We start from the raw sequence: 25,227 nt of genomic DNA, 5'->3' as shown, positions 1-25,227 counted from the left end.
TTATACACATATTTCCAGGTCCTTCTTGGGACCATTGCGAGTGCATACGGTACCTTTGTGTAGATTAGGAAAGACACCCCTAACTCTGAGCAGATCTGCCCCACGTCAGGACATACAGCCTAGAGAGCAGAGCACAGGCTGAACTTCAGCCTCCGTGATCCCCCTCATACCCTTGTGCAGCAGAAAGCCTGCCCAACTGTATGCCCAGGGGGGTCAGTTGCCTTCTACAGGACTGAAGACCCCCCCCACACGCACACACACAGAGAAATGAGAGTTATTGGGCTTTGTTCAATTTAAACCTCCTCTGAGTTCTTCCTCCAAGTTCCTTGAATGACCCCGGAGTCGTCTTTGCTCGGGGAAGCCATCTTTTCTTTGGACTTCATCTTTAGCACCAATGTCTTTCCTCACATACATATAAAAATTACGATGTGACTTCCAGGCATGGGTTAGGAGTCACCCTGTGACTAAGGTCAGCCGCTTTGTGTCCCCTCCCTGAGAGCTGTGGCAGGGAGAGAAGGAAGACATTCAGAGGCAGCTGAGATTCCTCTGGGTTCAATAACTCTCCCTTCTGGGTTAGCCGGGAAGCTGAAGGAAGATGGAACCCAGCTCTGCCGGTTCCGTGTTCTAAACATTGTCTGTTACTTCAAAAGTCACTTTTCAGGTGACAAAGTCACTGTCCTAGCTTCTTCCTGTATCCCACTAGGTACGAGAAAGGAATGGGGATAAGGGGGAGGAGGTACACGTTTCCAAGGAAACCAAGAGGTCTAGGATCCCCTGGGACTGTCTGATCAGTGGGATGGCTGCTCCATTCCCATGCCCCCTGTGAACCCACCCCATCTCGAAGTGCTGCCGCTGAAGTGGGTGTAGTCCAATCCAGTCCAGTAGTTGGCAGGGTCTTTTGAAAATAGAGCTGACAAAGGCACAGGCTGCTGGGTACAACACGATGGTGACTGGCTACATGGCTCACACACGGTTGACACCCAGGCAGCAAAGGTGGCAGTAGTTTGCACCTTGGGACTAATCAAGGGGTTTCCATGTGGGACCAAGTCACAGTTGGGGCCTTATCAAGCTTGACTCCATTTTGAGGCACCTTTGAGAGGTTCTTAGAGAAGTCCAACCCTCCCTGAGGTCTTCTGGAGGTGACAGGGTCTGGATAAGAATCCCTGAGCCCATGTGGTGGGCACTGGCTGTGCCAAGTGGGAACCCAGATGTAGGGCTGGCTAGCCAAGGCATTGCTGCTCTTAGCCAGGAAGCCCCTGGCCAAGGTCCTGGTGGTTTAGAGTCATGTTTCCATCAGGTGTGAGGGAAGGCTGACATATTTGGTGATCCTGGGAGTCTAACCTGACTTCCCATTTCTTAACCAGTTCCAGGAGGAAATCCTCAGTCCACTTCCTGGAGAACATCACCAACTGGCCATCATCAGAGCCTTAGGAACACCACCAGCAGACACAGCCGCCTCTCCTTCAACAGTGTTTGACAAAGGTCCCCATTCCCAGTGCAAGTTCTGAGCAGGAAGGAAGATCCCACTGGGGTATGTTATATGTACATACAGGGGAAAAAATTAAAACAACAAAACTGGACAAGACAGTGTCTGTCCTCCCAGGTGTCTGTCCTGTTCCAGACGGCATTCCTGGTGCTTCATCCAACAAGGGCCGCCCAGCCTCACCAGGGACCCACCCCTTCCCTGTTTTCTTCTCTGTTCAAGGCCAGGTTTTGCAGGAAGAGGAAGACCTGCCACCATGCACGGTCTCGGTTCTGCTGGTGCTGTAAGGGAAAGAGATGAGTGTTAGGTGCCAGGCACCAGCCTAGACTACAGGCTCCTTCCTGGTTCCCAAACAAGCTCCATTGCCAGATCTCAGACTGGCACCGTTGTGCCACCCAGCAAACTGAGGAGACAGGGGACAAAACTCCAAAGACAACTGCAGTTTGGGCATTTAAAAACACTAGGCTGGGCCAGATGTTGGTGGCGCAAGCCTTTAATGCCAGCACTCGGAAGGCAGAGGCAGGCAGATCTCTGTGAGTTCGAGGCCAGCCTGGTCTACAGAGCGAGTGCCAGGATAGGTTCAAAGCTACACAGAGAAATCCTGTCTTGAATCCCCCCCATAAAAAACAAAACAAAACAAAACAAAAAACCCCACTAGGCTGGGCTGTGTGGACTGTGACAGGAGGATCAGACTTTCTCCCCTGCTAGCAGGATTTTTCCACAGTTTAGCCAAGTACTGCTTTTAATCAGATTGGCTCCTGAGCCCCCCCAACCTCAGCTGCATGAACAACAATCTTGCTTGAGCGAGAAAGACAAGAAGTCCCTCCCTCTCCCCCATTCCAAAGGAACACAGAGAACAAGAGAAGGAGGGGGGAGCCTCCATCTGCAAGTGATTTGACACTGTGAAGGTCAAAGGGTTAATCTTCAATTTAAACCACACTGCTGAGGCAGCAAAAATCTGATTTCATCCAGTACAAACACACACACAGACACACACTGATACACACACACACACTTGTGTGAGAGAGCCCGCCTCTCCCCCCTTCAGCATCCCCAGCTCTGGGCTGCCCTTTTTATAGCTGCTTTTGACAGTAAGCCATAAATAATCCCTCTTGGAGCGCTTTCCTACTGACTGGAGCCAATTAAACGTTAAGCAAGAACACACTTGAAAACAAAACAAAAACAAAGAATGCACACCAGCTCTGGAGGTTATCCCAGGTCCTACTGTCAGGCAGGGAAGCTAGGGGGCAAAGTTCAGAGGTCAGAAGCACAAAGGTTTCTGGCTGGTGTCCTGTCCATACAGGTACTATTTCCCAGAGACCAGCAGAAAGAGGCCTGAAGGGGACAAGGGAATGCTGGAAGAGGCGGTCTTTGTTCTCTCCTTGTCTGCCAGGGGAGGAGGACAGGCTGGGGCCTCTCCGTGGGGTTCTTAGTGGACAGGGGAATAAAAACCTAGTGTGCAGAGAGGGGCCAGCACAGACTGGATTTGGATTCCTTCAGTGGCCCAGTCAGCAAGCCCGTTTATGTGAGGTGTCCGGTAGGGGGTGGGGGCTCTCTCAGGCTGTCTTTAACCACAACCATCACCCCCTACCAGGCAACTCCTGGTAGGAGTTACATGGGAGAAGGGTAGAGTACATTAGTAAGACAAGCATGTTGTAAGCCCAGGTTTCCTGGACTCCTGGAGCTTTGAAGTTCCATCCAGCCCCAGGTTTCCCCAGGGAACCAAGCAGGCTGTGAGTCCCCTCCCCACGGTCCTCAGCCACAAAGAGAAATAGTGGAGGGGAGTGTTGAGAACAGGCGAGTGAGTCTGAGGCACAGTGCCTGCCAAGCAAGCAGGCTAAGCGGGGTGTGCCACAGAGAAGCCTGGAAGAAGGCGCTGGGGAGACTGATGGCTTCCTCGTGTTTTGTAAACAAAGATGAGTAAAAAGAGGAAACACACGCAGCTTAACAAAGTCTGGTTCCAGTAGAGCAGCCTGAACTTCAGCTGCAAAGCTAGTGACCCAGGCCTGCAGCAGCTGGGAGAACCCCCTCACCATGCCTGCCCAGCTGCTACTGACAACAGGTGCAAAGGTCATGAGTGGAACAGGAGACCCCGGGAATAGACAGGTCCCTGGAGAGGCCAGTCTGCTGGCATTGTGAATCTCCTCAGGTACCAGTCTGAAAAAGCCAAGTGACAATAACAACGATTCTCAACAATAATAGAAACAGGTTATGGTTGTTCCATACTGAGCAATCTACAGTCCTGCTTCTTAAGGTGTGGTCCCCAGGACAGCAGCCTCAGCAGCACCAGGGAAGCCCACTAGAAATGCTGACCCACTGAATCAGAATGCGAATTTTCTACAAGATCCCCAGAATTCTGAGGTTCAAGGTACAGTGTAGGATAAAAAGAACCTCGACAGGTGTTGGTGGCACATGCCTTTAATCCCAGCACTCAGGAGGCAGAGGCAGGGGTATCTCTGTGAGTTTGAGCCCAGCCTGGTCTACAGGAGCTAGTTCCAGGACAGCCTCCAAAGCCACAGAGAAACCCTGTCTCGAAAAACCAAACCAAACAAAATAAACCACCCATCACCTCCCTAAACCCTATGAAATGGGTCTGTATTTTCATTCCCATAACAGATGAAATAACTAAAGATCTAATCCAGCCATCACATGGCTAGTAAGTGGCAGGGACTGGCTAAACCCAGAGCGATATCCCTACTTAAGATCACTGTGCACCAGGCAAAGAAGATCCACCATACCCATTTACTACGTCACCTCAAAATAGCATGATGGCCAAGGAAGGAGATCATGATTCTATGATCCAAAGACTGCACCAATCCTATATCCAATATGCCTTGGCTTCTGCCAAATTCCATTAATGGAGGTCATTTGCTCAGAAGAAACTTCCTGGGCCCCCAGGTCCGGTAGGAGTGAGGTGAAGAAGCAATCTCATCATTTAGAGTCAGAGAAGCATCTATGAGCTGGTGAGTGGTCAGTTGGGATGGATGACAGCTTTGAGGGGTGGGGCCTAGCATGAGTGCAGGTGGTGGTGCACACAGGCTGGCCTTGGAGCAGAAGCTAGTGCCCGCCATGACTTTGCTGTGACTTTTCAGGGTTCATGACCTAGCAAGAAGGCACTAAGGGAGGAACTTAGATCCTCAGATCAGGAGTCAGAGGCTGGCTTTAGGCTGGATCTCTCAATGGATCTGTGAAAACTCACACTGGTGTTATAGTAGATCTATACCTTCTAAACCCAACTGTGTCACAAGAATGTGCCAGCCCTGCCCATGCCAACAGGGTCAGAATGTCCAGGGAAGGGGCCCAGGAATTTACATACTGAACAAATTCTATGAGTAATAGTTTAAAAACCAGAAGAGGCAGACAGGCTGGATCTCTTGGTAGTTAAGAGTGTGCACAGCTCTTGAGGAGGACCAAAGTTTGGTTTCTAGGACCCATATCAGTGGCTCACAACCACCTGTAACTCCAGCTCCAGGGGATCTGATGCTCTGGTCTCCACAGGCACCTGCATCCACATGCACACAACCCCTAGAAATACATAGATTAATAGTTATGGGTTAATAATTAAGAGAGAGCTAGCCAATAAAAAGCCTGAGCCATTGGCCAAACAGTTTATAATTAATATAAGTCTCTGTGTGCTTATTTGGGGCTGAAGAGCAGCAGGACCAGGTGGAAAAGAAATTCAACAAGATGAAACCAGCACCACCTCTACCTGTACACTACTGTGCTCCCCACTGTGATGATAATGGGATCCTCTATGCTTTCTTTGTAAGAATTGCTGGGGTCATAGTGTCTCTTCATAGCAATAAAACCCTAACTAAGACACACACACACACACACACACAATTAAAATAATGAAAATATTTTTTTTTAATCAAAAGGGGACTGGGAACGTAGCTCAATGGTAGACCACACCTAGCATACATGGAGGCCCTGGGTTCAATCTCCAGTGTCACAAAAATAAAAGGATGAGGGAAGGAAGGAAAGAAGGAAGATCAGAAGGAAAATTTATTGTATACTTAAATAGTAATAAAAGCAATACATATTCATTGTAAAACCATCATAAGCTGTAAGAAATTACAGAGGAGAATATAAAAGCTGCCAGTGATCCTACAGCCTAGAAGAAAACACTTCATAGTTTGTCACCTTCTTCAGTGCCTTTTAACCTCTTTCCATTAAACCAATGGCTTGCCCTGGTGGCCAAACCAGAGGCAGAGCCTGCCCAGGTGCTTCTGCAGCAGCCAGGCCACAGACAGGCGTTTGGAAACCACTGAGGTGCTTTCCAACCCCAAGGAGCTTGTGACCACAATTGCCTTCAGGATACAGCACAGTCCAAGGACTCAGTACTGTCAGCCACCCCAGCAGTGCTTAGGCAGTCCTGGACGATAGCAAGGGAGGGCTGGGAGCCCATCCTCAGGACCCTGAGCACCCCCAGGGCATAAACCAAGCCGAGAATACTGCACTTAAAGTCTCTCCTGCACACCCCAAAATGGAAAGCAAGCTCTCACACACCAAGAGGCAAAGAACACCCTGATTATAAGGAATAACAATAAACAAAATATTTCTACAAGTCAAACAAAAGAGACTAATGAGAAAGGAAAGAGAAAGGACTTGAAAGGAGGCCAGAAAGAAACTTCTGAGGAAGGAAATCTGCCTCTACCAAACAGGATGAAGGATACAAAGACACCAAAAACAGCAGAGAGCACGAGTCCTTCCAAAGGAGGGAGGAGGAAGGGGGAACCAGGAAAGAGTCTGGGAGGCCTCTGAGTTTCAGGCACCTGGCCCAGCACCCAGCATACAATCTATAACTGAGAGCAAACCCCTGGAACAGGGCCCAGCTCTCCCAGGCAGGGAATGTGTGCCTCAGGCTGGGAGCTCCCAGAAACCACAATGGAGTGACCCAAATATGAAAGATTGGGAATAGGGAATGAAACATCCCAAAGCCCTCCCACTCATCAAGATTTAAACCCAAAAGAGGAGCGAACGAATAGAAAATGTTCAAGGGGACTGACTAAATGACTCAGTGGATAAAGGTGCTTTCTGCCAAGCCTGATAGCTTGAGTTCAAATCCTAGAATCCACGGGGCATGACAGCACAGGCCTTTAATTCCAGCACTCAGGAGACAGACACAGGTGGCTCTCTGCATGCCTGGTTTACACAGCAAGTTCCAGGCCAGCCAGGGCTGTTTCAAAAGCAACAAAAAAACCTAGAATCCATATATTGGAAGGAGACACTCCTGCAGGTTTTTTCTTGACCTCCTCTGCACACATAGCAAAAGAGCAAATGTTGAAAGAAAGAATGAAAGAAAGAAAGAAAGAAAGAAAGAAAGAAAGAAAGAAAGAAAGCTGAGAGAGCATGAATAACCCCAGAGCCCAAGCAGGGGTCAATCTCTCTTCTCTGCTTTGGTCGGAGAAGGGCAGATAGCATGGACAAGTATCTAAACAAGTGAACAAGGCACTACCACTGAATGTGTGGTCGCTCATACCATGTAGTGGGGAAGCTGGAAGACACACAGTGAGTTCCCCACCTGTGCACACAGGACTGAGGGCAGAAGTGTCAGACCTGAAAGGTGACACACCCGTCTAAGACCAGGGATACCTGGTCTGCCCAAGGGAAGAGATGTCCCTTATGTGGTAGATTCAGCCTCTTATCTGGGAGAGGCCAAACAGTAAAGAGAGAGGGAGGGAGAGAGAGAGAGAGAGAGACAGAGAGAGAGAGAGATAGATACAGTTAGATTACACAAATCAAACTGTTTGATCCCACGGGGCCTCTGCACCAAGCACAAAGCGTGCTTCTGGCCCTCTCTGGATAAAATCTCCCTTCTCCTCTCCCAGGTAGGATTCAATTCCTGCCCTCTGGGGGCTTCATGTGTCACCAGTGTTCCAGAAGCTCCTGCAGAGCTAAGTCACCCAGAGGATCAGAAGGCTTCCATAGACCTAACACTTGAAAAGCAAATTGACCGTCACAGGCAAAGTGTTTTCATATTTCTTCAGTGGGTCACAGGACAGGCAGATATTACCAACCTGTTTTACAGATGGGGAAGCAAGGTCTCCAAAAAAATCATCCTAGGCAAGTTTGATGAGTTACTCAAATCCCTGACTTCTCAATCCCAAGCTATTCTTTTAAAAAAGGGAGAAGGGAGGGAGGGAGGGAGGGAGGGAGGGAGGGAGGGAGGGAGGAGGGAGGGGGGAGGGAGGGAGGGAGGAGGAAAGGCCTGGAGAGGTTAAGAGCACTTATTCTTGTAGAAGACCTGGGTTCAATTCCCAGCACCTACATGGTGGCTCATAACCAGCTCTAGGGGATCTGATGCCCTCTTCTGGCCTCTGAGGGCAGCAGGCGTACATGTATGTACTATATAGACACATGCAGACAAAACGCCTACACAAGTTGATACAAGAAACCCATTTATTTATTTGCACTGCTAGGGATCAAACATAGTGCCTAGGGCATGTTAGGCAAGTACTCTACCTCTGAGTTGCCTCTCCAGTCCTACAAAACTTTTCTTTCCTTAATAAATGCTGTGTCTGGGCTGGAGAGATGGCTTAGTAGATTAAGAGCACTGGCTGCTCTTCCAGAGAACCTGGGTTTAATTCCCAGCACCCACCTGGCAGCTCACACCTGTTTGTAATCCAGTTCCAGGGGATCTGACACCGTCACACATACATACATCCAGGCAAAACATCAATGAACATAAAATAAAAATAATATATTGGGCATGGTGGTGTAGACCTTTGATCTCTGCGTTCAGGGCCAGCCTAGTCAACAGAGCTAGTTCTAGGACAACCAGGGCTACACAGGGAAGGCCAACCTGGTCTCCAGTTAGCTCCAGGACAACAGAGCTACATGGGGAAAACCTGTCTTGGAAGGGAACTGCAGTGCTTACTCACATTGTGCAAACAGTATTACCTGTGCAAAGAGAACCATCACTGAACTGTCCCCTGGTCTGCTTAAAGACATTGTTTCCAGATCATTAGCTGTTGAGAAAAGGTGATGTGGAGCAGAAAACAAGAGCCCTATCAGAGGCAGAGCTAACTGGAGATCAAACAGAACTAAGGACGGGCTGGCATTAGGACCTTGGACCACATCTTGAAACCACCTCATTGACTTCACCATGCAGAATTGCACGGTCTACATCACAGAGGGATCTGCACACTGCCCCTTCACATTCTCCTGTCACACTGTAAAACTGCCCAGGCCAAGGCTGAAGGAAAGAGTCCATGGCTGAGAGCAGGGACAATGATAAGGCAACCTTAGGAAAATTCCACTCTGCACAAGTTGGGAAGGTGTTTTGCTAAAGCCGCTGAGGTTCCCTGGAGCCCAGAGAGCTACTAGGGATACGAAAGTGGTTCAGAATAATCTTGTTCTCACTTATTTTACAGTCTAACGAGGAAGAAATCAAGAGAACAGAGTGAAGTGTCAGGACTCAGAATGGTTAGGATGGTGGATGACGGCGCCATTATATCCATGCCCTCCGGCATGTGTTTGCCAAGAAGCCGGGATGGTGAGGTAGAAAGATCACAGTTTTAGGAGCAGCCTAAACTTTACAACCCTGAGTGCAGCCACTTACAGAGTAACTCAGGTATGGTGCTTTGTTTCTAGGAGCCTGTGTGCTATAAAATAGGAAAAATGGGGCTGGAAGTTGGCTCTGCTGATTAAATGAGAAACTATACATTCGCTCTCAGGCCTGGTGGCAGCACTGAGCAGCCTGGACACATTCTGCCTCTGCCCCCCCAAGCACCAGCTCCTGCCCAAACTCAGGCAGTCCTTCGGACGGGTCAGCCTTCCTATTTTGAGACTGCTAACAGTAGCCAGAAGCAGTTGGGCTCAGGTTTCAAGGCTTTCAAGCTAACTTGGGGTCTGACACCCAGAGGGTCATCCAGGGATCCATCGAGGCCCTGCCCAGACACCCCATGATTAGCAACATAGCAAAATGGAAAAGGAAAGAAATACTTGCCAAGGACTTTCTCAACACAGGCATCAGTACTAACAGGATGTCAGCGCTGCCAAAGCAAAGCCTACACTTCTCCAAGGAAGAAAGGGCAGCCTACAACAGCCACTTCTTGGCTGGGGGTATCAGGGTTTCCTCTGACACTACTGGAAGTCACTGGATCCAGCCACTGGGGGTCAAGCGGCTAGGCAAGAGACAGTGCTGTGGAACACTACCCATGTCCCAACCTCCATAACCTGAAGGTAGAAACTACTGACACCCTTACCCAGTTCCCTTGGGGTGTCTCAGTTTCCATCTATCTCAGACCAGCATAAGTTCTGAAGAGCTCTGGAGAAAAGTGGTTGTCTCTCAATGAGGAGGGAGAGAGGGAAGAAGGGAAGGAGGGAGGAGGGAGGGAGGGAGGAGAGGGAGGAGGGAGGGAGGGAAGGAGGGAGGGAAGGAGGGAGGGGCAGGCCAGCAGGTTGTGAGAGTACACAGTTATGGAGACTGAACCCCCAGGCTCATTCTCAAATTGGAACCTTTGCAGCTGGCTGTTCTTTTTCTGTATGGGGTCAGTCTGCTGGACAGGACAAGGCAGACTGGGCAAGGATAAGGCTTGGAACCCTCCTCTCAGCACACAGGCAGACTGTTCTTGCTTTGGTCATGGAATGTGCCCTCTTGACTTGCCAGGCATGGATCAAAAGGCAAACCAGGCACTTTTCTTTATTCTTCTTTGTGCTTCCTCCAATCCTGTCTTCCCACCACCTCCCCCCACCCTGAAAACACACCAAAGCTTGCTGCCATCCCCATGGCCTGTCTTGGTGGGCAGAGAGGGATGAACTGCCCGGAACTAGAAGGCCTTCTCTTGGAAGAAAGAACAGTCAGGTGCAGAGTGTGTGGGGAACTCGGCCTCCAGTCTGCCACGCTGATGACTCAGAAGCTAAATATAGCGAGTGATATAAACAGAGCCAGCCACAGAGCAAACACAGGGCCCCCAAGCCCCAGCACAGGCTCTCACGAACACTGAGCTTTCAGAGACCCCTCCCCCAACCCCATTCTTCCCCTAGCACTGTCCTGCATAGACCTCCTACTCCTGGGACAGAAGATGGCTTCCTAGGGACACTTTTCACTCTAGGACAAATCTCTGAGGCCCCTGCACAGTGCTGTTCTCTCTGGAGCCTGAGTGACCTCATTAGCCATGGTCTCTGCTCCAGAAAACCACTCACCAACATGGAGAGCATCCTAAGGCTCAGAAAGCAATTGGGGGCTCCCAGAACAAAGGATCCAGGATGCTGGGCAGAGAGGCTGCTAGGTAATGAACCATGCAAACACCAATCTGGGTACAACTTCCAAAAGAGGTGCCCAAGAATTATAAAGTCAGGTCCAAGCATAATCCCAAATTCACGGTGTATGTGTGCACACACCAGGCAAGTTTCCTACCACTGAGCTATATTCTTGTTCCCTTTTTGAGACAGGATCTTACTAAGTTGCCCTGGTGGCCCTTGAACTATCTTCCTACCTTGAACTTGCAATCCTCCTGCCTTGCTCCAGCGTTGCTAACAGCATGTGTTCAATTCTCCAAGCTATCATAATTTCTTGTTTTTGTTTTTGTTTTTGTTTTTGTTTTTTTCAGCACTGAGCATCAAAGCCAGGGCTTCCAGAATGCTAGGCAGGCCTCTAATACTCACCTGAGCTCAAGCCAATGCCAATAGTGCTTTTATTACAATTCCCAAAGGCCTTTTACAACAACCCTGCAAGGTTAACCTTGGAACCTGAGGTCTGGACCAGTAAAATGATTTGCCCACAAACACAGCTTATGTGAGTGACAAGAAGGGGGTTCTCCTCAGACCTGTTTGCAAGTCCACCATCCATCCTTTGATATTACAAATGAAGATGGTTTCGAACAAGGGATTGAAAGTTTCTTTAGATACCACTTTCCAAAATATCTAATTACTATCTAGGGAATTTCTAAATCTGATTTTTTTTTTTTTTCTGAATGGAGCCACTCCCGGGCCAAGTAAGAGGAAGAAAATTCCAAGATAAATGACGTTACCCCTCTTGTTCACTTACTCAAGGGCCTACAGTAGCTACTTTTTTTGAGCTTCTCAACACTGTCTAGAAATATCCATTCAGACTTGGCCATAGCAGACTTTCTTGCAGGGAAGGAAACAAGGTACCGACTGTCCCTAGGCCCACACTGGCTAGAGGAGCCATTCACAGAAAACACAGAGAAACAGAGGCTCCGACCTCCTGAACAGGGCAGCTGTGAGTTTGTCAGGAACTGAACCTGATTCTCCCCACTCTGCAGAGAAACTGGAGGGGCCACCCTCTCAGAACCCAAATCTAAGGAAATCCCTGTCAGCGAGGCATTAAAAATCTCTGCTACAGCCTGCCAGCCAAAAGGAACAGAACAGGAGTCTCCCTCTGACCCGGCAGAAAGAGGCGGAATACATGGGGAAGTTTGAAAACACTTTTCCTTAAGCTGCACACAGTGGTACATGCCCATAATCCCAGAACTCAGGGAGACTGAAGGCAGTTTATGTTACATAGCAAGACCTTGTCGCACCTACCCAACCCCAAAAGGAAGGAAGAGAGGGAGGGAGGAAGGGAAGGAGAGAAGGAAGGAGGGCGGGAAGGAGGGAGGGAACATTTTACCTCCATTCACTTCACCTCCAACTTTCTCACTGCTTTAGAAACCCAAGGAATGATGGGCAGGACGGTGGTGGCGCACGCCTTTAATCCCAGCACTCAGGAGGCTGAGGCAGGCGGATCTCTGTGAGTTCGAGACCAGCCTGGTCTACAAGAGCTAGTTCTAGGACAGCCTCCAAAGCTACAGAGAAACCCTGTCTCGAGAAAAAAAAAAAGAAAGAAAGAAAGAAAGAAAGAAAGAGAGAGAGAAAGAAACCCAAGGAATGAGCAGAGAACAGCACCCAATGACTTCTGTCCATAGATCCGTTGCCCATGAATCCAGAGAAGTCACTCTGAAGCAGCCCCTTGGGGAACCAGGTTAGTCTTGCACCCCGCCACACTTCTCAGGGAATATGGTGAGAGAGCAAATGGCATGGAGGTAGGTATAAGGAATGTGGCCAACATAAATTGACAACCAGGACAGTTTGAAACCTGCTGCCCTGGACCTCAACAGATAATCCCAATTCCAATCCCATGATAAACCCTCATCTTTGTCATGTCCCACACCTCCCTGTGCAGGAGAAGAGGAAGAGTAATGCCAACAACAACTGGGGAACTGGAGGTAGAACTCAGTTGGCTGGATGCTTGCTTAGCATACAGGGAGCCCTTGGCTTGGTCACCAGCACCACATAAATCGAGCATAGTGGTATAATTCTGCCATCTCAGTACTTAAGACGTGGATCGCAAGCTAAATAAAGGCCATCCTCAGTCACATAGTGAGTCATGGCCAGCTGGGCTGAGGCTCCATCTCATCATCACCACGGAAATCTATTACAAGGACTAAAGGACAGCTAACACTCTCGTGCGATTCTCCTTCCAACCTCTTGGGGGCGCTCTAGATGAAATACTAGCACCTCGTCTAGAACTGACCTGTGCCCTCAAAGAAGCAACCCTAAACTGGGAGAAAGGTCTGTTGTGGAACAGAATATTAGTCTATGTAAAGATATGTGGCATAATAATTGTTTAAATGAAGATATGCTGAATTTGTTAGTGTAAAGATGTGTTGCTGTCTCACCTTGCCTGCCTAAGGTATCTTACTAGTCTAATAAAAAGTTGGACAGCCAATAGCTAGGCAGAGGAAGGCTAGGCAGGATTGGTGGGCAGAGAGAAAAGGGGAGGGGGGCAGCCAGCTGGGGCCCAGCCTGCCAGACACAGACACGGAAGAAGCAGGAAAGCAGGGTGGACAGTACCTAGATGGTAGACGAGCTTGGGGGCAGCACATAGATTAATAGAAACCGGTTAATTTAAGTTTTGAAAAGCTAGCTAGAAACAAGCCTAAAGCTAAGGCCAAGCACTTATAATTAATAAGTCATGTCATGATTTGGGGGCTATCAGTCCAAGAAAGCCTCAGGATATGTATGGTCTCTTCTCCTGAACCTAGGTCCAGCAGCCAGGAGGCCTCTAGTCTAGTGTCCAATATGCCAGGGTTCACTAATGGAAAGCAGGCTATCATGGGAAACAGCTGCTAAGAGAGGCCAGATTATTGTGAATGAAGAAAGAAGGTCTTCCAGATATGCTCTAAATGAGGCTAGAGACTACAGCCATTGTGTCTTTCCATCCTCATCACTATCAGGACCAAACACCAAGAGCTGGGCTGAGCCATGGACCGGTACAACCAAGGTGGATTAAATGGACAGGAAGGAGGCCAAGAGGCTGAAAGTAAGAATCAGAAGGCATCTATACACGGACTGCAGGGGACTCACTAAGCCAAGTTTGTACAATATAATCATACGGGGAATAGGGGCTGTGTCTGGGCCACAGCAATTAGCCAGACTGCCTTATAACCTCAGCACAGGGCCACCTTCTTTCCAAATCACTTAAGCGCTGGGGAAAACCCATCAGAAATAGCTGTGGCCCCAAATCTCTCTGTGGCCTGTTCTCAGAAAACTCAAGGTCAATTCCTCCACCCACTGCTGCTGGCAATGGTTTTTTCCCAAGTCAAAGTTATCACTACCAGTAACTGTTCTGGTCATCTTAAGTTTCCCAGGTTGAGCCTAGCCCTGTTGGCTAATTGTTCCTGTGATACACACACACACACACACACACACACACACACACACACACACACACACACACACACACACACACACACACACACTGCTAGAATAGGAACACAGTCCTATAGGTAGAGATCGTGTTCATTTCCCTGTGTTGTGGCTTTGCCAGGTAGTATCTGTACCAGCAAGGATCCAGCTTCAGGCTCCTCCCCTGCCTTGGCAGCCATCCAAAAAGCCAGCCAGTCTGGGAAGGGTTAAGCACCTGGGGGCCCAGCACAGACGGTGGCTAGGCTGTCGAGCAAGACAGCCTCCCATCCATGGCACAACGGGCTCCAGCACGAGCCTGCCAGCCGCCGCCTTTGTTGATGGACTCTGCCACATGCTCGGCTGACACGCGATGCTCCGCCCTGGCGGGGCTGGTGCCAGGCTGCCGGCCAAGCACCAGGCAGAGCGCCCCGCCGCCGGTCGCAGGTCTGGAGAGACTCTGAGGTACAATCTCCAGAGTCCTAGGCCCGGGTTCCCAGACACAGACAGTGAGGAGTGGCTCCCCAGCTGGAAAGTGTCAGGTTTCAACCGGTTCTACCACTTTCCCCACTCAGGCCCCATCTCAGGACTGATTACCGGTTTCCCACTGTTCCTCCGCCAGGCACACCCCCAACTGCTCCGTTTCACTTCAGCATTCTACAAGAGACAAGCCCCCAACTTGGGTCCGGGTAGTTTGCCCAACCAGACTGCAGGAAGCCATCCCACTGGCAGGAAGGAAGCGCAGTATCTCCCACCTCTTGTGAAGCTAAGTAGGCAGCCGGAGCTCTCAAGGACAAGACTACTCATCTAATTGTGCCTACCCAGTCCATCATAATGACAGTAGCCAAGGCCAAAACTCTGAAACATATCCTGAGGCCTGGCAAACTCCTGGGTTACTGACAAGAGGACAAAGGCAGGCCCTGGCTTCCCAGCCCCATTAGCCTCAAGCCCCCCTTCCACCCTCCCACCCCACCCTCGTGCCTACTTGTTGTATGTGAAGCCGATGAAACTGGTCAGCAATGCACTGAAGCTTTCTGGCGATCTGTACCTCTGCTCGATGCTGCCACTGCCCTTCAGGGGGCTGCTCCCCAAGGGGCAAGCCTGCAGGGAAACTGGCAGGGAGAGGAAGCCTGTAGCCAGCATTGCCTGCAAAGATAGAGGGGTCCACATCTCAACATTTTCTACCCCCACCCCATCTTCTCCATGTCAATCCTTTCTGGCCAAGACCTGGAGTTACTGGTAAATCTTAGGATAGAAGGAAGAGGAAGCAGCCTGCCTGCCTTTACCAGGGCATTCTGCCAATCTTGGAGAGCTGCCCAAGAATATGAAAGTTGGTACAAGGGCTGAGAGTGTAGCTGAATATTTAGCACACGAGTTTAGGTTCAAAGACATCACACACACACACACACACACACACACACACACACACACACACACTTATCCTGGAAAAACAGGAAAGAATATATATAGACCCTGCCTCTTCTCCACTCTCAGTACCATGGCATAGCGCAGGGTGCTAATGTGTACGATGAACAACACATCAGTCTTCTGTCATTTATCAAGCTATAATTGACCTCAACGTATTACTCTGAAGCTCTTCTCTGGGAAAACTCTCAAGAGTTCCTGGGTTGAGCAAAGCAGACGGAGAAAAGCAAAACAAACAAAAAACCCAAAGTGTCTTCGTTTTTCTAGTACAGTTAAGGAAAGCTGGGCTCAGCACTCAAAGATCAGAGCAGCAGCAGAAAAGAGTGAGAAAACTCCTGAAGCCCACAGAGCAGCCAAGTCGGCTCACCGAGTGCTGGCACCAGAATGGCCGCTGGGGGCGCCTGCCACCTCCTGCCTCCTCCCTCTTCCAGCCCGAAGCAGGCCTCCTCCAGCTTCTTAGACTCCCGCCAGAACTGCTTTTCCAGAAGTGCCCTATGGGCAGTTCCCTCTGAGATTAAGCGCAGCGGCTTCTCAGTCTGCTCCCGCAGACACAGCAGGATGACCTCTGAGCCTTTACCCTCCCTCCACAGGCCAGTGTGCTAAAAGAAGAAAACAGACCAAGTGTCTAATCCTGCCCTTTTGCCAGAGGAGGGCATATTTCTCATAAAACAAACCATTTAAGCCCACAAATGAAGGGGTCTTGTCTGATTTAGCCTTGGAAACAGACCCTCTGCTGGCACTGAGCCCAGGCAGGCCCAGCCTCTTTTCTCCAGTTCCCCTTCCAAGCACAGAAAGTCCCAAATGACAACTCAAAGCCACCTTCTGTCTTCAGGACAACCTTCCGTATAAGAGCTCGCTGGGCTTTTCCTGGAGTGTCAACAGTGACACAGGGTTTAACATTCCCTTCCACTTTGGGAAAGACAAATCAGCACCCAGGCCCAAAAGGCAGAGAGAGCCACGGAGAAGACATAGGATGTCAAAGGAGCTCTCTTGCATGGACCCAAGGGTCCCTCCAGGAAGAAGCAGAAAGAACAAAGCCATCTGGCCTTTGGGGGCCCAAGGGCGGGTGAAGAGGGTTGGAAGTTGATGTATGATCGATAGCCCTGGCTGTTGTTCAGTTTGGGGAAGGAAATAGTACTTAGCAGGTTTGGGAAGGGAAAGTCCCCTCATTTCCCCCAATCTCTAAGGCTAAGAGCACTCACCGTAAAAGAGTCTCTGGGGTTCCTCTGTGACCCCACAAGGCAGCATAACACCCTGGCTTGGGGAGGCTGGGCTGAGGGTCTGGGTGGCCTTGTCTTCCTGGCTTATGGGCCGGAGCCCAGGACCACAGCAGTGAGTGAGAGGAAAGAGCTGAAGCCGACTGAGGGGACAATCCAGCTGGCTCTGGGCAAACAGGTCAGCAGAGAGCAAGCTCCCAGGTTGTGTCCCTGGCTCCCCATCCTCTGGCTGGAACACATCATCTTCCAGCTCCTCCACACACTGAGGTGGCTCCATCTCTCCTGTCAGAAAACAATGGAGGCATCTGGGATGCTTGTCCTACTGAGGCCAGACGAAGAATTCCCTCCCTCCTTCCTTTCCCATTCTTCTTATTTGTGGGAACCAAGCCAGCTTCTGATGATACACAACTCTGGTAATTAAACACTGCCAAGGATGACATTCACCCATAAAGTATGGACCACCCCAATGGTCAGGTTCCTCCATACCTCCTCCCTGCACCCACCAGAGCCACCTTTCCCCATACTCTCTAGCCTAGGCTGGTCACAAAGCTTGGGCACTGAGGTATGTAAGCAAGGGTTAAGATCAGGTGCTATCACAGGGTACCTGGGAAAAGATAAGCAAGACTAACCACACACACACACACACACACACACACACACTGAGGAGGGACCTCCAAGCTTTCCCCTAAGTCTGAGCTGAACTCCAGGCTCAGCAGCAAAAACAAAAGCCAGAAATTGTAGAGCAGCCAGGTTCCCTCCTAACCTGCTAAGCCCTGCCCTACTGCACATCTCCACCCCCCTCCTTGCACAACACAACAAACAGGCTCTGTGGTGTGGTGAGTGTCCTGGAACAGGGGACCTAAGTTAGTCACTCCAGCTGCCTGGCTCAGCTCTCTTCCACTGGAACAGAGCTGTCTGCCCAGCACAGGTTAATTTTGAAGGCTGAATCAGCCTCTAGCAAAGTGTCCTGCTAATTCTACCCACTAATCTCCATGACTTCAAATTTTCATCCACGAAGCCTCCCACTCTTGCCAGAGCTGAACCTGAGATAGGTGCAACGTGCCTCATAGAAGGAAGTGAAATTCAGCCCTCTTGCTGTGCTCTCTCTCACTGCCTACACCGCGGGGGCTGTTTCTTAGTGTTAAGTTCCTCTCGCTCCACCTGACGGCTCATGAAATTCTGCACTTGGAGTCACCCAGCAGCTTGAGCTTCCAAGCATGCCCCGGGGGCAACCAGAATCATAGGCAAGCGCCTGAATGGTCAAGGCAATGCAAAAACAAATTTGGTAATCTTCAGACTCTTCTGACCCACTAGGGTCTTGCCTTTGAAAGACAAGCCAAGTGGTTTGTGGGTTCTTAAAGAAGCCTTTTAAAAGAAAAGCTTTGTCTTTAAAGAAATCTTAGTTAAGTTCGGAGACCTTCCCTCCCCAAATGTGAGCTCTGAGTTTCTTGCCTCATCCGGCACTCCACCTCATCACATCCCTGAGCTATCTGTGGCCTCGTCTCTGCTTTCTTCCCTGGAGATTGATGCCATACATGCCTGCTAGGATGGCAAAGCACATATCTTTGGATATTGTTCCAATTGGTAAGGGGGAACTCCAGCTTATCAGCAACAGAAAAATCAAGTTCCCAGATAAAAGGACCAAGAGCTGTCACCAAGCAGTTCTCCTGTCCTTCATCCCCTTCTCTGCAGGCTGGTAATCCCAACCAAAGTAGGGACCTCCAGAGCCAATCACAAGTAGGAGTCATTGTCTTGGTGTTTCTTTTGATGCCTATCACTCCCCTCCCCCTCCCAGCAAAGCCCCAAAGTTCAACCCTTGCCTAGACTGGACAGTGGGGGAGGTGCAGCCAGAGGGTGTGACTCTGAAAACGCCGAGACCCCCTCCCACTCTGCACACGAACTGCAGGTGGCTCTCCGGTTGGTGTGAGCCTCCGCCTCCAAGAGGTTCTGGGCAAAGACAAACGTAAAATGGGGAAAAGTAGAGACCTTCAGCTTCCCTGAGCTAAAGTGGTAATGTCCAGACTGGTAAGAAGAGGGCACTTCCTGAGAGCACAGCAGAGAACGCTTTATTCCTAGCAAAGGGATTAAAGTCCGCTGGAGCCATCCCAGAGCCTCAGAGCTCCAACTGGGATGCTCAATTAAAACTCCTCCTCTTCTTGGGAGATGGCACTAGCTAGACACCTTGAAGATCGATAGTGGCTAAGATCTCAAAACACACGCGCGCACACACGAGCGCAGACACACCTGGGTGACTCCAGGACAGAGTCTCAGCCTCCGAGTCGTGATGCCAGGGCTCTGCGCCAGGGTCCAGGGTGATGAGCACTCGGGGGGCTTGGCGCCCACACTCGATTGGGAAGGAGGGGGCAAACTCCAGCTGTTAAGAAGAGGACCCTTCAGAGTTCGCAGGGAGGCAAAATGCACCACAACTCACGGCCCCACCCCAGAGTCAGACCCGGAGGCCAGAACGTTCCGAGCGCTTGGCAGTGCACCCCAGGGTCACTTGCCCACCTACTCTCAACTCCAAGTTCCAAATGTTTCCCTAAAGCCCCGCTTGGAACAGCACGCCCAAATTTGTGCTTTGCACCCCGCTCCCACATCCCGGCACCCCAATTCTTCATGGTCACCCCAGATGTCCGCAATCCAAACCCTTCCCGGGCCCCCACGCGCCGCGCGACTCCGCTCCCCACTTCCCGGAGGAGGCACGATCCAACTCCGCCTGGCCCCCGGCCGCCCGGGCGCTCACCGGGCTGCGGCAGGAGGCGGTGGCGCGAGCTGGGGCAGTGGCTGCTGCGGGCGCGAGCTGGCGCGGGAGGAGGCCACGGCGCACCTCGCGGTATTGTTTCCAAAATACGCCCGCTCCGGGCATCCCGCAAACAGCTGATGAGGCCCCGCCCCTCTCGCGTCACTCCAACCATTGACCAATGACAAGTGGAGCTCCAAGTCTCAGGCTGGGTAGCTGCCAGGGACGGTCACTAATGTACAAACCTTCCCTTGGAAACACTATAAGGGGCCGAGCGCATTTCTGACCTTCGCCAGAAGCGTAATTGGAGCGCTGTGTCGGGTGAGGATTCGGTTCCTAAGGCAGGCCCCAGAAGCGCCAGGGAGTCCCTGGGTTCTCCACTAGGTGGGAGGACAGGGCTCCGAAGTGACTTTTGTCTACTTGGAAATGGACTGAATTATTGCGGAGTTTCCAGAAAGCCGGCTCAGAAGGAGGCTGGGAGCTTTCAGCGGCTTGCAACTTGTAGAGGGAAAAAGCTGTTGTCGGTCCCTAGTGAAGGGGGGAGGGCGCCGCCCTCTCGCCTGCTTGGGTGGGTCCGAGGAAAGCTGGAGGAAAACACGTGCATCTGTAACCAAATGACATTTGGATCCAGCAAGTGCAATGAGAGGCCCAGGTCCTCTCTTCTGGACTGGGCAAGAACATGTGCGAAAAAAAGATTCTGGCAGAGGCGAGATCAAGAGGGGCAGCTTGGGCAGCCGACACAACCTGTTGATGGTCGCATCAGAAGACTTCATTGGCCGCTGGGAAAGCAACAAGCATCTCACGTACTATGGTCGACCCAAGGATGACTGCACATTTCTTGAACACCTACTGTGTGCCAGGCACAGGACTAAGTGCCAGACTTCTGGTGCCTGACCTCAGTGAACTTCTACCCCGTTATTTTCGAATAACGGAAAGCAACATGAATGGTGTTCCGTGTAGGGATAATTATGGGTGCAGGAAAATTCAGAATGCAGAGATTTTGAGTCGAGCTTAGAAAAATGAGGAATTTTTCATTAAGTAAAATCCAAATAAAACAGCCCAAGCCCAGAGAAGGCAGGAAGCTAGAATAAAGTACTCTGCTGGAAAGCTTGTCCAAGGAAGCAGGGGCACACCTCTCCAGCAAGCTATCTGGCATCCTCACCATGACTTAGATGTGTAAGTGTGGGCAGGCGGGTTCGGGTCAGACTGCAGAGGTGCGACTGGAAAACCAGGCTGAGGAATCTGTATTTTATAGAGGGCTGGCAGCAAAGGTTTTACAGAAGATGAATTGGGGGGGGGGTGAGGGGAAGACAGGGGAGCACGGAGGAAGGAGGGAGCAGAAGTCAGTGAAAAGAACCAATTCCTGCCACAGCCTACTAGAGCTGTGATAGAGGCAGGCTTGTTTTTTGAGGTAGTGCCTTGTGTGTAGCAGGCTGACTTCACACTCTGTATATAGCCAAAGGTGACCTCCTGATCTTCCTGCCTCGGTCTTCCAAAAGCTGGGATTGCAGGCATGCACCACCATGCCAGGCTTCTTATGCTTTTACTATCTATTATTTCCTTTGTTTCCTCAAAATTCATCTGAAAGAAGTGAAGAATGAAGCAGGCATACAGAGGGCTGTGGTCCATGATTGCTCATGTAAGAAAGTCCTAATCCCAGGCCACAGAGAAGAGGGGAAAGACAGATAAGAGAGTCAAGGTTGACCAGTAGCCCAATCCTACTAGGAGCTGATAGATGTTCAACAAGAGATGCTGTATCAATAGGAGGTACAAAAGGAGGCCAAGTGAGATTGTCAGAGGGTCAGAGTGACCTGGGACCCATGACACATAAGGAGACATGCAGGACCAGTGGCTCAGAAACACATGAGGAATCCACCATTGCTTCCCATGGGCTGGATCCCTTCTCCTCCCTCCATTCATCTTCATCACCAGCATCTTACAGGGGCCTGAGCCTCGGGCTAGCTAAATGCATCTCTTGGGATCTGCCTTAGTCACTATTCTATTGCTATGAAAGACACCAGGGCCATGGCAACTCTTAGAAGAGAAAACATTTAATTGGGGGCTTGCCAGCAGTTTCAGAGGCAGTTTCAGAGGCTTAGTCCATTATCATCGTGGCAGGGAGGATGGTGATCATGGTGATAAAAACATAGTAGAGAAAGCAAGACTGGGTTTGGCATGGGCTTTTGAAACCTCAAAGCCCACCCCCCAGTGACACACTTCCTCCCACAAGGCCACACCACCTAATCCTTCTAGAAGAGTTCTACTTCCTGGTGACTAAGCACTCAAATATATGAGCCTACAAGGACCATTCTTTTTATTTTTTATTTTATTTTATTTTTCAGGGACCATTCATATTCAAGCCACTGCAGGGTCTTAAATAGAACTGAAGGACAAAGCAGCATTCTGAGTCCCCTGTAGACCCTGAGGAGTAAGGATTATTCTAGATTTCTCACTAAAGTCACCTACTGCACCCAGCCATGCATGTCAGAATTGGGTTACACAGGCTGGGAAGCCATGAAAAAACAAACAAACAAACAAACAAAAACAACAACAAGATTTCCATCCCAATTCTGCAGACCCACCAAGTCCTTCAGAGTCCTGAGTGTTAGAGCTGTGAATACGCCACCCAAGTGTCTAAACGGAGTTGGTGGGTACGCAAAAAGGAATCTACTGCTTTACAAAGGGTTAAAAATCATGGTGATGCTCACCTGAAATCCCAGCACTAGGGAGACTGCAGCAAAAGATCAGGAGTTTGAGGCTAGCCTGGGCTATCCAAGGAGACCCCCAACTCAAAGACAAAGAGCTAAACATCACCTTTGTAGAAGAATGGTGCTGGAGACCCAGAAGACAGCCTTAGTGAGCCTGGGAACTTGTATGATGGTGGTAGGAAGCTCAGACCTTTCCCCAGCCTTCTCCCTCAGGCTACTTCTGAAGGACTCTGGTGACTTGGTCTCTGGTACACTCAACCTTTAGGGTCAAAGAGCAGGGGGCCCAGCATCCCAACGTGAGGGACCAGAGAAGGGATGTCTGGGATAAAGAGGTCAGAGAGGTCATGAGCCTCACTCCCACTACTCACCATTGTCAAAGCAGACCCCTCCCCCTCTTGACCCTTTCTCTTCCTGCAGCACAGGGACAGAGCAAGCATCAGGACCGGCCAGCTGGGGATCTGAGTTGAGTCTCCTGTGATGCAGCAGCAGCAGCAGCAACAGTATAGGAGTAGAGGCATCCGACTTTGAGCAAATATGCATCACAGCATAGCAATCTTCATTTTGAACAATTTTGTCCTTCTCTTCCCACCTCTCCACTCCAATTTGTTCTCTGCTGACTGATGTTGGTACAGCAAAGAGGGTCCCCAGAGAAAAGCGTTAGCCAGGAGGCCTGGAGGGAGGAGGAGCCTCTGGACAATGTGGGAGGATGCAAAGAAAAGCGCCAGCCCTCTGCAGGGAGCAGGCAGGAGCCCTCAACATTGTTTCACCTGGCAAGGGTAATGGGAGGGGCTCTGAAGCTCCAGTAACTGGATCACTGGAGAGGGTAGTTTTTAAAACTAATAGGAGTTAGTGGGCAAGCCGTCCTGGGGCTAATGAGGTTTATAGTGACTCCAGAAAAGGAACAGATGGGAAACTGATTTATGTAAGGGGAGGTTTGGCTGGGGAAGTCCATGGTCCTTTCCTCTTGGCTCCCTTCAGCAGGGGGATCGGTCATGTAGGAAGATAAGGTTTAGGGGTCCTCTCCTTTGCTGGACTTGCCTAGACAAATTCTCTATGCACCATTCTGTCTGTACACACGCACACACACACACACACACACACACATGCGCGCGCGCGCGCGTTCTCGAGTTTTCTGAGTTGCAGTTTGAGAGGGAAATTGACAATTGACAAACACAGATAGAAAAAAATGATATACTACACAAGGGTGAAAGCAATACCTGTAGTCCCATCACAACAATGGAGAGGTATGGCAGGAGGATTGCCATGAGTTCAAAGACTGTACCAGAACAGACTGGCTTCTTCAAATTGTGCTTACTACTATTATGGATTCAGGGGGATTCAGGTGTTCAACAAGTGCTAAAGAGGCAGCATCTAGGGGTTCCGAAAGCAAGAACTAAGGTATGCTAGATCCAGGACAACCTGAAAGATGGTGCGGAGTTCAGGCCCTGTGCACAGGTTCGGTCTTGTTTTAGAGAATACTCAGTACGCATTTGCAGAGTGAATACACGAGTGCACCTTCCCATTTTAAAAGGAACAGAAACAAGTGTCACAAAGTTGGAAGAAAGCAGCCTTGGGGGATTTTCACTAAGTCTAGTCTAAATTGTGTTTGGTTTTGGAACACCTGGCCTTCCTTAGGTTCTCATTAGCAGAAGGAACCCCTCAAGGCAACAGAGATAATGTCAATTGTCCCTGGTCCATGCAGACAGTTTACTAAAAAAAAAAAAAAAAAAAAAAAATCCCAAGCCAGGTACCAGGGCAGTGTTCTGGGCTCCTCTCGAACCTGCCACCCAGACCCAAGGGAAAGAACTGGCTTTATCTTCCCAAGGACTGGAGAGATCCAATCAAAGTATACTGCTTTGGCTTCACTAATGCCACAAGAGGGCAGCCTCTTTGGGACAAAAGTGTGTTGGTATGCCATTACATACTTTTCTTTGGGATTAGCAGAGAAGTTACAGGAGTTTTCAGAGGAGACCAAAGAGATGGACTGCTATCAAGGAATCCTGACACGGGGGGGGGGGGCGGGGGGGGGCAATCCCTCCTGACAATGTATGTGGTAGTTTGAACAGGAATGTCCCCCATAGTCTCAGGCATTTGGACACTTGGTCCCCAGTTGGTAGTGCTGTCTGGTGAGGGTTAGGTGGTACAGCCTTGCTAAGGAAGTACTGTTAACCCCGCCAGGGGAGAATAAGGCCACTACTACATAGCTGGGTAGTGGTGGCACACACCTTTGATCCCAGCACTCGGGAGGCAGAAGCAAGCAGATCTCTGTGAGTTCAAGCCCATCGTGGTCTACAGAGCAAGTTCCAGGACAGGCTCAAAAGCTATACAGAGAACACTTGTCTCAAAAAAAAAAAAAAAAAAAAAAAAAAAAAAAAAAAAAAAGAAAGAAAGAAGAAAAGAAAAAAAAAGACCACTACAACAATTTTGAGCCAAATCTGAAGCAAGCTTTAATTAAATATGGCCAGGATGATGGACTCTGGCCAGGTCCATTACTGGGTTCCTAGAAAATGGAGATGAGTTGCATTTTGCAGGGGCTTAAAAAGGCAACCTTATAAGGTCACTGTATTTCCCATCAGGTCCAATGGGGAAAGCATACATCCTGACATATTTCCTTCCACCTACATGTGATCAATCACATCCAGTGTAGCTGGGTCAAACAAACATGGTTAGGGGAGTGAACACAAACAATAGCCTCCAGCGTCTCAGGAAGTATCTGTGCTTGAGTAAGGCTTACAGGTCAGAAGCATTTTTGTTTTATGGGTCTCTTAGGCACAGCAACTAAAACTCAAAACATCATTTTGGTTCTCACAGTGCTTCGCAGGAGGCTTTGGAATTAAAATCCTGGAGCCATCCCCAGGTTACTTACTTTGTCTTTCATGTTTGCTGTTGCAGCTTTCTGTCTCTGCCTCCACGCTGCTGCTCCGCGTGGCCATGCTTCCCCACCACGATGGGCTCTCATCCCTCTGGATGAGAGTCTTCCTTCCACAAATTGATTTTGGTCATGATGTTTTAGCACAGCAA

The 25,227-nt window shown here is 49.9% G+C and overlaps 1 protein-coding gene across 2 annotated transcripts; it reads right to left on the bottom strand.

Annotated features, from left to right (window-relative positions):
* Window positions 1–19,624, bottom strand: Bmf (Bcl2 modifying factor). 2 transcript variants are annotated; one of them, XM_027422209.2, is made up of 5 exons: window positions 19,502–19,624; window positions 19,003–19,132; window positions 16,744–17,040; window positions 15,102–15,262; window positions 1–1,764 (listed from the first exon to the last, which is right to left on the bottom strand). In XM_027422209.2, exons 1-5 carry the CDS (start codon window positions 19,622–19,624, stop codon window positions 1,663–1,665), a joined length of 813 nt encoding a protein of 270 aa, XP_027278010.1. In that variant the 3' UTR covers window positions 1–1,662. The 2 variants fall into 2 exon arrangements, with proteins under 2 accessions (XP_027278010.1, XP_035302665.1); XM_035446774.1 differs by lacking the exons at window positions 15,102–15,262; window positions 19,502–19,624 and having other exon boundaries at window positions 19,003–19,127.
* Window positions 19,625–25,227: the final 5,603 nt, after the last annotated feature.

Source organism: Cricetulus griseus, chromosome 6 (genome assembly GCF_003668045.3).
Source record: "Cricetulus griseus strain 17A/GY chromosome 6, alternate assembly CriGri-PICRH-1.0, whole genome shotgun sequence".
Lineage (NCBI taxonomy): Eukaryota > Metazoa > Chordata > Mammalia > Rodentia > Cricetidae > Cricetulus > Cricetulus griseus.
The sequence above is the reverse complement of the archived record's forward strand: the minus strand, read 5'-3'. Positions and strand labels throughout refer to the sequence as shown.